We start from the raw sequence: 12,186 nt of genomic DNA, 5'->3' as shown, positions 1-12,186 counted from the left end.
TGGCTGTGGTATAGGCTGGCAGCTGCAACTCTGATTGGACCCCTAGCCTGGAACTTCCATATGCAGCAGGTGCGGCACTAAAAAGCAAAAAAAACCCAAAAAACAAAAACATTCAAGATTTGATATTCTTTTTGAGCTCCTAGAGACTGAAAAGGAAAGGACCCACAAACATAAAGAAAAATGGGCAGAAGTCATCAACAGATGGTTTGCTCAGAGATAAATACAAATTAAATCCATTTCTCATCTGTTAGGCTGGTGAACATCTTACCAGTTGCTAATAGACTCTGAAGTAAGGCTATGGGGAAACATTTATTACTGGTTAGAATGCTATGTAATACAGTCCCTAAGGAGAGGAATCTGGGGAGATAACCACAAGTACTGTTGTTTGGCCTGTTACCCATTATTCTCATGAATTTATCTTATAGGTACACACATGTACAAAATGACTATGTGGTGTTATTCATCAAGTCATTGTTTATCATAACAAAAGACCAGAAACTGCTCTGAATATTGGTTGTTGGGGACTGATTGATTAAATGCTAGTATATCCACATCATGAGATAATATGTGATTGTTCAAAAAGAACAGTCTCCACATACTGATAGGGAGAGTTTCCAGGATATGTTTGTAAGTGAAAAGACTAAAATTCAGAACAGCAAGGATGCATTCTGTGTCTTAGAAGGGGAGGAAATGTTGTATACTTATAATTGTTTGGTTTTGCGTAAAGAAACACCAGACAAATAAATAGTAAACTAATGAGAGATTGCATGTTGGAGACAAAGGGGGACAGGTTGGCTGGAGAGAGAGAGGAAGTAAGGCTTCTCATTGTACATCTTCTTCTGTCATTTTGGTTTTGAACCATGTAAATATATTAATCTACTTGAAGCATGAAAGGATAGGTACTTTAAAGTTTTGGAAATCATCATTGTCTTCATTAATGTCATTATTATAAATTGGTTAATGAAATTTGATAATGTATTAAGGTTAAACAGATATATTAATGGGATTTTGTAATATAGGGGACATTGGGATTATTAGCAGAATTGCTAAATAAGCTCTTATGTTTCTGGTCAAATTAAGAGAAAACAGTATCTAGGGAGTTCCCATCATGGCACAGCAGAAACAATCTGACTAGGAATCATGTGATTGCGGGTTCACTCCCTGGCCTCTCTCAGTGAGTTAAGGCTCCAGTGTTGCCATGAGCTGTGGTATAGGTCACAGACGTGGCTCGGATCTGGCATTGCTATGGCTGTGGCATAGGCTGGCAGCTATAACTCTCATTTGGCCCCTAGCCTGGGAACCTCCACATGCCTCAGGTATGGCCCTATAAAGAAAAAAAGAGAGAGAAAGAGAGAGAAAACAGTATCTAAAGAAAACTTTATCGAAGTAACTAAACCTGAGGTGTAAGTATCTTACTCTAACACAGTGATAACTTCATTGTTTTCAAAAATCTTCTTGGAGTTCCTCCTGAGGCACAGTGGATTAAGAATTCATCTGCAGCAGCTTGTGTTGCTTCAGAAGCTCGAGTTTGATCTCCAGCCTGATGGTGGGATGGGGGAGTTGAACGGATCTGGCTGGCGTATGTCACACCTGCAGCTCCCATTAGATCCCTGGCCCAGGAACTTCCGTGTATGAGGGGTGTGGCCATTAAAAAATCTTAATTGCTTTTGGAATTAACCAATTACATTTGTTTTTTTGACTGTTAAGAATGTGTCATTGAATCGATTTAATGTTGCCTCAAAATCTTTTTCTGCTAATATACTAGTATACATTTCTGTTTTGTGTTTCACTCAAGCCTTTGTTTTTTTCTGGGGACATTTATCAACTTCATACACCTGAAAACTAAATGGTTCCTCTTGTTTCAGATGGTGAATTTTGATTGTTGAAAGTTTCTAGAAAAAATGTGGGAATGTGGAATAGTTTATCTGTATCTTTTGCATTTTCTAAAGTGCTTAAATTGGGTGGTACATGAGGTCTACAGACCTTTGGATGAATGGACATTGTTCTGGGAGAAGGTGTCTTCCCCTCAGGTGCTATGACCTCAAGTCCTTAACATTTACATGCAGCTATCAGATCCCTGTACCCAACTGTTTGTCTTCTGTGTTGATCAGCTCATCCAAGGCTCTGTGCCTCTAGCAGGCTGCCTGGCACATGGTGGAGAATTGAATTAATTTCCCTGGGCTTCAGTTTCCTTGTTAATGAAATGGAATGATAGTGTTTTTGCCTGGCTGCTCTCCCTGGATGATTCTAAAAGGCAAATGAGATGATCATATATTGTGAATTCTTTGCAAATTGAACATAAACTTAGTTAACGGTTTGGTTTCATCTTATTAAGATTTCCTCATATAACTTGATAAGTAAATTCTTCTGATGCTGTTTTTTTTTCTTGTATCTGAATGTGAAGCTTTCTTCATTTTATTTTTTTCTAGATCTAGTGGAGAGCATGAAAACATCCCTCTTTTCCCCTTTTATTTCTCTGAGCCTTTGTCGACCTGTCAAATAGGGGTAAAGCCCAGGTTTCTTAAATGAATTAAAGCTAATGTTTATAAACTAATGATCACAATGATTTATACAAGTAGTTGCTTACAAAATGGTAATTTTTATTATTGTCACTTCCCACATCGAGTGATTTTTTTTTTCAATCTAGGATGTATACTGTTCTAATATATTATTGTCACCCAACTGCTAAAATACTTGATGTATAAGCTCCATACAGAACAGATGACTAGAAATAGTGGTCTGAGGAAGGATTCATGGGAGCTGGTGGCATTTTTTTAAAGTACCGTTGTCCTGTGGGCATTATATACTGTCTGTCAGTCCTCCAGTGATCTTTCCTTAGAGGTTTTTATTTTTTTGGTTTTTTATTTTTAGTTGGATATACTCAGATATGTTCAAATTAATGCTGCATTTATGAGACGGAATTTGGGGAAGGGGTTGGTGGGGAGTGCCTATTAGATAATAGAAAAATTCCATTTGTACGTAATCTTTAATACACAGGATTTTTGTAGCAGATGTTCACATTTTATTTACCCCACAGTACCCCATGTACCTGCCATGCTGGATAAATAACAAGTTTTGATGAATTTGCACTCTGGTGTCATAGAAACACTAGAAATCAAAGATTAAAACAGAGCACATGGTGATGTGCTCTCCTAGGGCAAATTGAAGCATGGTGCTGAGACAGTTATTTGAGTAATTCAGACCCAAATCTGGTTTATGAAAATGGATGCAACATTTATTGAACACTTATTGTGTGCCAAGCTCTATATTAAACTTTCTATGTAGTATATCGATTAATCTTTAAAATATCCCTATGAACTATTTGCTTTGTTATCCTGACTTTACAGGTGAGGATATTGAGACTTGAAAAGATAAGTAGTTTGCCCAGGACTGAAATCTGATTTTTGTCTGACATTGAAATCTGTGATTTTTTTTTTTTTTCCTCCCTCTGATGGTATGCCAGTCATTCCTTTGCTAGAGGTATTTGATAGGTTACTTTGCAGCTTTGGTGGTAAAATCATAACTAGTAGAACAAAATAAAATGCTACAAAAAATAAGCAAAGAAAGTGTTTTCCTTTGCCTTATAAGATGTTATGCTACTACTTTTGATCAGAGAATGACAAGAGTGAAATATTATAGGATGACCAACTAGGACAAAGACCACAGCAAACAGAGATGAAAAACAGTTGAGCTTACAATTTTGAAAATAAAGTCTAAATGATAGGAAAATTAAGTGTGAGTGTTCCAAATAGGTCTATGAGATTCTTCCTGAATAAGGATTGGGAATTCCATAGAATTCAAAGTTCATATTTTTTTGCCTATGAATCTTTGTCTCTTGTATTTAATTTGTATAATATCTACTCTCTCCTGGTCTGGATGGTGACATCTGAGAGCACCATTTGAACACTCTTCTTTAGGGAGCTGTAATGTTCAAGTATTGGACTCCACATTCCACACATTCATCTGGTTTCTTCCTCTTTTTGGGGGGGGTGGGGTACAGGTGCAGCATATGGAAGTTCTCAGGCACCACAGCCATAGTAACACCAGATCCAAGTCGTGTCTGTGACCTATACTGCAACACCAGATCTTAACCCACTGAGTAGGGGCCAGGGATCAAACTGGCATCCTCATGGGTGCTAGTCAGTTTTGTTTCCACTGAGCCACGATAGGAACTTCTTTCTCTCTCTGTCTTTTTTTTTTTTTTTTTTTTTCCATCCAGTTTCTTAAATCATGTACTCCTGTAGTGTTTCAAACCCAAATAATAGAGAATCTGTAGTTGACTTTGAAAAACATATCTTGTCTGAGAATTAAAAGCTGCAGCTTTGTAGGCTTGTGTATGCCCTGATTCTGGGTATGCTAGAGTGAGTAATTTATTTTTTCCTGTGGAGGATAATTTAGGTCTTGAAAATGTGTGAAAGGAAATTTTGATCTCCAGGGCATATTAAGATGACTAAGCTTTCAAAAATATTACTTACTGCCATCCACAAGGAAGAGATCTGTGGTAGTTTTTGTAATACTGGCTGTTAATGCCCAGCAGTCTGTTTGTAAAATCCTATGTGTGTGACTGCAGGTTTAATTTCAGGACTATGACTTTGGGTAGAATATATAGTAAGTACTTTACCTTACAAAGGAATGGACATTTCTGTCTGCTATTCTAATGGTATTGGTTAGCATCAAGTTGCATTGTCTTAGTGGAGACAAGAATTGGAACAGCAGATACAGCAAAATATGCTAAAACTTCATTTTAGGTAAACTTCAAACCTCCCAAACTTTGTATCATTGATTTTAGTGATTTGGTTATCGTCATGTTAGTAGAACATGAGCTGGAGTAGAAGGAAATGGAATGAGGATTGAGGAAATTGGGAACTATGCATTGTGCTGGCTGGTGGTGTTAGGGTTGCAGACGGAGAGAAGATTGCAGACCACTTTGGAGATGTATTGTTTGTAAACCTCCTCTACCATCTGTTTTCACTGAGGTAGTGTAGCAAAAACCTCTTAGGTCTGTGTCATTAATGCACTGCAAATATTTTCCCTCAACGAATCAGTGATTTGTACTGGTGATTTGAAAGCCTGTAGGTAAATTGATCTCAGACTACCAGGTTATTTGACAGGCGTGGCCATCCTGCTTACTTAGCTGGAATAGTGGGGTTGCTGTGCTACCTTCCGTTTAAAAAATAAAATTCTGTGTGAGTGTTGGGGAGGGAGGTGTCAGCAAGAAGCTGACTTGACTGTTTCTCTAGCTATGTGATACCTCCCAGGATCCAGAGCCATGTGCCTACCACTCCGTTACCCCATTCCCCTAGCTCATGGGTTCTTAGCAGGAGTTATTTCATCCCCTGGGGGTGGAAATTGGGTAGCGGTGCTGGATGGCAAAAAAAAAATCTTTCTCTACATCTAAAGTGTATATATACACACACACACATATATACACACACACACACACACGCATATAATATATAAACAGATATACATTATATTTGTATTAAAATTTCGTGGAGAGGCAGGGGAAAAAAAAAGTCTGAAAAGGCTTCTTAGATGAAAAGGGTGGGGACAGTAATGAAGAACGACTGAGAAACATTTCCAAAGCTCTCTTCAGGTAAAGAGGAGTGGATTATGGTATCAATATAGATGGGAGTAGAGAGAAGGAAATGAAAAAGTTAAACAGCTTCACTTTTTTTTTTTTTTTAATGAAGTTGGTGTAGTTATTACCAAAGTGAAAACAGCAAAGGTTGGGATTTAGGGAACAGAAAGGTTTAGGCTTCATCTGTGGAAAGGGGCAGCAGTGGATATTAGCCTTCCTTAGTCAGTGGCCATGTGGGTCTGTCTTTTGGGAAAATAATAAAGTTGGTGGACTCTGCCTTGCATCTCCTTAAGGGTCTTCTGCTTTTCCTTCTTTCCTCCTAAGGAAAACTATATCAACTAGTTGTTTACTGGGAATGCTTATGAATTGGTTTGATTATACTAAGGTGAAAATAACTGATGATAAATTAATGTGTTATTATTTTCAGGGACACTTGCCTCTTGCGTTTGAGCAAGAGGCCATCCTCACTGTAGAAGAGTAGATAGATGCTTAGGTCCTCTGACAGGTTAGATCAATGGTTCCCATCCCTGGGACCTGAAGAAAGGATTGCACTGGGTCTGCAAAAGCACATACACATTAAGAATTATCTGTAGACATAATGAAGAATGGCTCAAATGTATGTGCTACTATTTTTTAATGTTTTCATGTGCCTCTCTAATGAGTAAAATATAAATGAACAGTATTACTAAATTTAGAGTACTTTACTCTTGTCATATATTTGCCCAAGCCACAAATACTAGAAGTATTGCTGCTACAATATGGGAATCCTCAAACTGAAATGCCTGAGAACCATTGGGCTCACTTTGTTGTTGGGGTCACTACATTGCAGTGCGAATGGAACCCCCCACACATAAGGCCTCTGTACACGCAAACTACAGTCAGAGGGCATCCTGCATATGGCTCCTTGAGGGTCTTGGGAATTTGGTGGGTGGGAAATCCCTAGACTGAAACATTTGGCGTAGAGCTGTATTAGTAACTGTTGCTGCCTTTGTTGTTGTTGTTCAGGCATGATAGGCAAACGCTGCTTCAAAGCAATTGTCAGAAGTGGTAGAGAATGATTCATTGACACTTTAAATCTTCATAATTTTTAAACTTTTGTTACCTGTTAGAATATGATTAGAAAAAAGATTGGCACTAATACTTCCAAACCTGTTGTCTCCTGCTTGAGAGAGACCTAGCTATTCCGTTGTTTTAGCTTTCTATCCCGAGGGTAGTGATGACTGTTACTGAGTTGTCCAAACAATGCCCATGACATTCAATGTCTTGGGTTTCTAAAGAAATGCTTTTTTGTCTTTTTGTTGTTGTTGTTGTTGTTGTTGTTGCTATTTCTTGGGCCGCTCCCGCGGCATATGGAGGTTCCCAGGCTAGGGGTTTAATCGGAGCTGTAGCCACCGGCCTACGCCAGAGCCACAGCAACGCGGGATCCAAGCCGCGTCTGCAACCTACACCACAGCTCACGGCAGCGCCGGATCATTAATCCACTGAGTAAGGGCAGGGACCGAACCCGCAACCTCATGGTTCCTAGTCGGATTCGTTAACCACTGTGCCACGACGGGAACTCCAAGAAATGCTTTTTTGATATGAATGTACATGTTTAAAAATATATATATTTGGTAAGAATTTGTTGGATAAGAGCAAGATGCTAAAAGCCTTAAAACAATTTTTTACTTTTAAAAGTATAATACATGCCCTCTTTAACCTTATTTACTCTGCCTCTCTGCACAGATAGGCCAAAAATTATATATCACTTTAAGCTAGGTTGCATTATAACAAATTTCATTATTAGCAAAGATCAAATTAATTATATTTTACTTTACTTTGGTTACAAAGGTCTAACAGCTACTTAGAACTTCATATCTCCTATGAATTTTATTACTCAACTGCAGTTTAAGACATGACTTGATCTTTGGTTGCCCTCAATTAAAATTGAAAAGGCTCACAGTTATATTCCATTTGAATCCAGGGTTTACATTGAGGGATTTATTTAAGCGTCTTTTTAAGTGACTTTTTTCATTATTATTGCTAGTTGATTGTTTTTACAGCTTATTGAAATTGATGTGTAATAAATTACAGGTATTTAAAGCATACAGTTTGATGAGTTTTATCATATGTATGCATGAAATCATCCCCACAATCAAGATGATGACCTGTTCATCACTCCCAGAGCTTCCTTATGCTACTTTATATTGCCTCTTTGCCCATTTCCGCCCCCTGCTGGTAACCACTGGACTACTACTGCCTTGCTTTCTCTCACTTTAGGTTAGTTTGCATTTTCTGGAATTTTATTTTCTGGCAATATTGATGTCCTTATCCTTTTAGTTCCAGTTCAGACATCATAAGAGATCTTCTAGAAGAAGAGGAGGCCTGGGAAGCATCACACAAGTGAGTTCTCATAATCATGAAATAAGCATGTACTCTGACCTGAGAGATTGTAATTCTGTACAGTTGATTTTCACACCAAAGAATGTTTGTACTTACTGACTTAAGAAAGTAATAATTCACGCATACCAAGGTAAAATTTACAGGTTACTACTTGTTTCTGTTTATTTCTGCTCAGAAATGAAATCCCAGCATGATTACTCTAGTTACTTGTCAAAGTTGTTTTTCTAAAGATAAATTGTTCCAATGGGCAATTAATAATCAAGAATTAATAGTTGGGCCTTGATCACTGGTTCAGAGTCTTTAGAAAACTTTTAATCCTTTCCTAGATGTTCCCGGTCTTAAGATTGTAGTACAACTGGGCAGACTTGTTCTACTCTAATTTCATGAAGATCTCACACCTCAAACGGGTCCTCAAAGCTGCTGAGCAGTTTTACCATTCCTGTGATTATTTATTTGTCTTGTTCTTCAGAAGGATTATTTAAACCCTTCTCAGTGTTTTTCAGTGGGTCCAGCCTAGCTGAAGACCTTATTTCTTCCATTATAGAGAAGATAGAAGCCATTGTGTGGGAATCCTCATCATTCTGACACCAAATGTATAAATTGACCTGTTTTTCTACATATTTTTCACTCTTTTTATATTCCTTCCTCCTTGTGAGAAAGGGCTGTCCCTCCTCCTCACTGAGTCTCCTACCACCTTCCTACCCTCTTGTCAGGAATGTTACCCCTTCTCTTTCTCTCACCTCTCTCCTCCCTCTCTCCCTCCCTCCCTCTCTCTCATTGGGCTTTCAGCCAGCTCACGTCTTTCCCGTCTTGAAGTCAGCCAGCCAACCACCACCTCACTCAGTCTCTCACCTAGTCTCATCCTGCAGCTGCTCTTGCGTTTCCTTCTTCCTAGTAGATGGCCTCTGCTTACTGTTTCATTTCCTCCTCTTCCATGTACTCCTCACCATTCTCTGCCAGGCCCATCATTCTTCTGAAGTAGCTTTCCCTGAAGCCATTGAAAACTTCCATGTGGCTAAATCCAAAGGATAGTTTTTAGACCTCATCTTCTGTCACTTCTTAGCAGCATCTGAGGCTGTTGACCTCCTCACCTTTCTGGAAACCTCTCTGAGGCTGAACGAAGTAAATCTCCAATCCAAGGTCACTTAGCTACAGTGATAAGTGATGGAGATGAGATTTTAATCCCACTCCTTAGCTAACTACTTCCTTCTAAACCAAGAATCACCCTGTTCAAACTAAACCCTGACAGCAATGATTATGACAAGCTGTAGCCCCAGTTCTCAAGTCCAAGCCCATTCTTGGTAATGATGATCTCTTAAAGTCATTATTTTTATTATAAGAACACACTTAGAAAATAAATCCCATCACTTGATCCTTACACATAGTAAATATTAAAGCTGGAGGCATGTAAGTGCTCATCTAGTCCAGTCCCTTCATTTTATAGAGAAGGAAGCTGAGCCTCAGATGATAAGTTGACAAGGTCAAGGTCCACAGCTAGTTAGTGGCTCTAAGAGGGTGAGTGTGAGAATCCAGGCCTCCTGGTTTCAGTTTAGTGTAGAACAGTTTAAACAAGCTTAAGCCACAATGTAGCTTTAGAGGCAAAATCAGGAAAAGGTTGCAAAATGTGGCAGTTCCAACAAATACACATTTTAGGCTTATAGCCATTTTGTGGTACCACAAATGGCATATTTGAGATATTAGTCATAGAACATACTAATTCAGTTCCAACACATTCTCCTAATTCCATTAAGGATTGAGAAGTTTTGTTAGCAACATGGTGCCTCATATAAATCAGTTACGTTCATAAGAAGCAAAACAAACAAAACAAACCAATCCTGTTTTCTACAGACTAGTCTTGGGTTCTTCTATCTGAATATTGGTTCGTCTTACCATTTTGAGCTACATGATATATTTACATTGAACAGAATGAAAATAAGAAGAAAAATGGTCCAGGTAAATCATTACATGTTTCCTGATTTGTTTCCTTATACATAAAATGTGGGGAAGGTATGTCTGCCCTGGAGAGTCTTGAGTACCTTCTCTCCAGACCTGCTTTTCCTCCACTGTCCCTCCTTCAGTGAGTGGTTGTATCACAGTCTGTCCCCTGTTCCAGCCAGAAACCTAGGAGTCATCTCTTACCCACTCTCACCCTCTCTTACCTTTCACAGTTGATTGCCAAGTCCTGTAGGTAAGTGGTTCTCAGACTTCAGTGAACATCAGGATCACTTGGAGGACTGGTTAACACAGATTATTGGGCTCCATCCACTTCTGAGTTGGGCTGTGTAGGTTGCATTTCTAACATGCTCCAGGTGTTGCTGATGCTGCTTCCAGGGACCCCCTCAGCAAGAAGTGCTCCTGTGGATGCTCCATGCTGAGACCTCCATGCTGTCTCTGTCAGTCCCTCTGTGCCCTGGCCCACACAGGCCCTTGGCGCTTCTTTCCAGCTTCCTGCCACCTCCATCCAGCTGTCTCTCTGCCTCATCACTATGCCTCATTCTGCCAGTGAGATCTAAAACATGTCGTGTTCTTTGCATGGTACTTTAAGGCCTCCAGGACTCACCAGCATCCATGGCTCTTCCTGTTATGGCTCCAGCCTACTTGCTGGCTCATGGACTGTCCTGTCCCCATATTCCTTTCCCTTCCCTTTTCTCCCCTCCCCCTCCTCATTGCAGCCAAGCTGAACTACTGCAGTTCCCTCAAAGTCATGCTGCTTTGCAAGTGCAGTTGCTTCTTCCTGAATTGGCTTTTCCCCTTTCTTCATCCAGATGGGAGTTATCATTCCTTTCTTCACAGCTCCATTCAGAACCCTTGACTGCTCCGGCAGCACTGTGCTTAAAACCCAAGGCCTTTCTAGAGAGCATGTTCAGTAGATCTCAAGATTACATTCTTGAAACAAACATAATTTGTTGATGATGTTTTAACTTTTGTATGTTGCTAGACTTAATTTCTTAATATTTTGTTTTATTTTTTCATGTTAAGAAACTAGCCTGTAGCTTTTCTTCCATGTAATATGCTTGTAAGGTTTTGATCTTTATTCAAGCTTATGCACTAGTATTTTGGATGGGCCTTTTGCCCCAAATAGGTCTTAAAAAAATTCAAAGTACTCTCCATGGGGAAACAGTTCTATGTTTAAAAAGAAGAAGAATCAAAAAACTCAACTCTGTTTAAAATAGCTCCTGTTCTGACCAGGCTCCCTGTAATCAACCTGAACTGAGAGGTTTTTTCCTATGTCTCTACCAAGAACAAAGGTCAGTCGCCCTTATAATAATGTATGTTGGAAGCAGGATGATAATAAATGGCCATATCTCCTGGGTATAGCTTTTGTACTCAGTAGATTAAGTGCTTCCTGATGCCTCACCATGATCCTCCACAGGAATATTGTCAGTTGGCTAAGAGCATGCTGTTGGCAAACCTAAAAATCCATTGATTATACCTTTCAGAGACCAAGGATTTAAAAACTTGTTGTGTTTGTGACATGTCATCATTCCAGGAAACAAGTATATTAAATGCATGAAAAAAAAATCTTGGTGTGGGTTTTCCTATTAGGATTTCTGCATCTTTGGGGATGAGGTGTTTTAGAGAATCACTCTAGAAGAACCTTGAGATCCTTGCTTGCTAGGGACTCTGCTTCAAACCCATGCTTACGGTAGAGGCTGTTTCTCGCACTAACACTATAACCATGCTTTTTGTCAGCTATTGTGAAGGCAAATCAAAAAAGGGAAATATGGCAGGAAAATATTACTTAAAACTTTAGAAGGAAATTAAAAACAAGGTAAGATTAAAAAACAATCAGTAATTTTGTAGAAGTTAAATGTAGGGGAACATACCGTTAAAACTTAAAAAAAGAAGCCAAATAAATAAATGGCAATGAAATATTAAGATGTTAAATTTGACATGTGAAAGTTTAGGGACATTAAGACCATGGGTAAAAATCTGGAGAAACAGTTAAAAAGATAAAGAAGAGGAGTTCCCGTCGTGGCGCAGTGGTTAACGAATCCGACTAGGAACCATGAGGTTGCGGGTTCGGTTCCTGCCCTTGCTCAGTGGGTTAACGATCTGGCGTTGCCGTGAGCTGTGGTGTAGGTTGCAGACGTGGCTCGGATCCTGAGTTGCTGTGGCTCTGGCGTAGGCCGGAGTCTACAGCTCCGATTAGACCCCTCGCCTGGGAACCTCCATATGCCGCGGGAGCGGCCCAAGAAATAGCAACAACAACAACAAAAGAC

The 12,186-nt window shown here is 39.4% G+C and overlaps 1 protein-coding gene across 6 annotated transcripts in view; it reads left to right on the top strand.

Moving 5' to 3' along the window:
- The window catches only part of RAD18 (RAD18 E3 ubiquitin protein ligase), a 106,134-nt gene that overhangs the window by 84,228 nt on the left and 9,720 nt on the right, over positions 1–12,186 (top strand). For 4 of the 6 annotated variants that reach the window (XM_021068322.2, XM_021068321.2, XM_084986673.1 and 1 more), the window contains 1 exon segment: positions 7,901–7,963. The exons of 1 other annotated variant lie outside the window; for it this stretch is intronic. In XM_021068322.2, coding sequence (XP_020923981.2) covers positions 7,901–7,963 — 63 coding nt within the window. 6 annotated transcript variants of the gene reach the window in all.

This window comes from Sus scrofa, chromosome 13 (genome assembly GCF_054392235.1).
Source record: "Sus scrofa isolate SSC_HxYL_T2T_F1_AM1 chromosome 13, Sscrofa_HxYL_maternal_Yorkshire_Landrace_v2.0, whole genome shotgun sequence".
Taxonomy (NCBI): domain Eukaryota; kingdom Metazoa; phylum Chordata; class Mammalia; order Artiodactyla; family Suidae; genus Sus; species Sus scrofa.
This window is presented reverse-complemented; position numbering and strand designations above follow the sequence as displayed.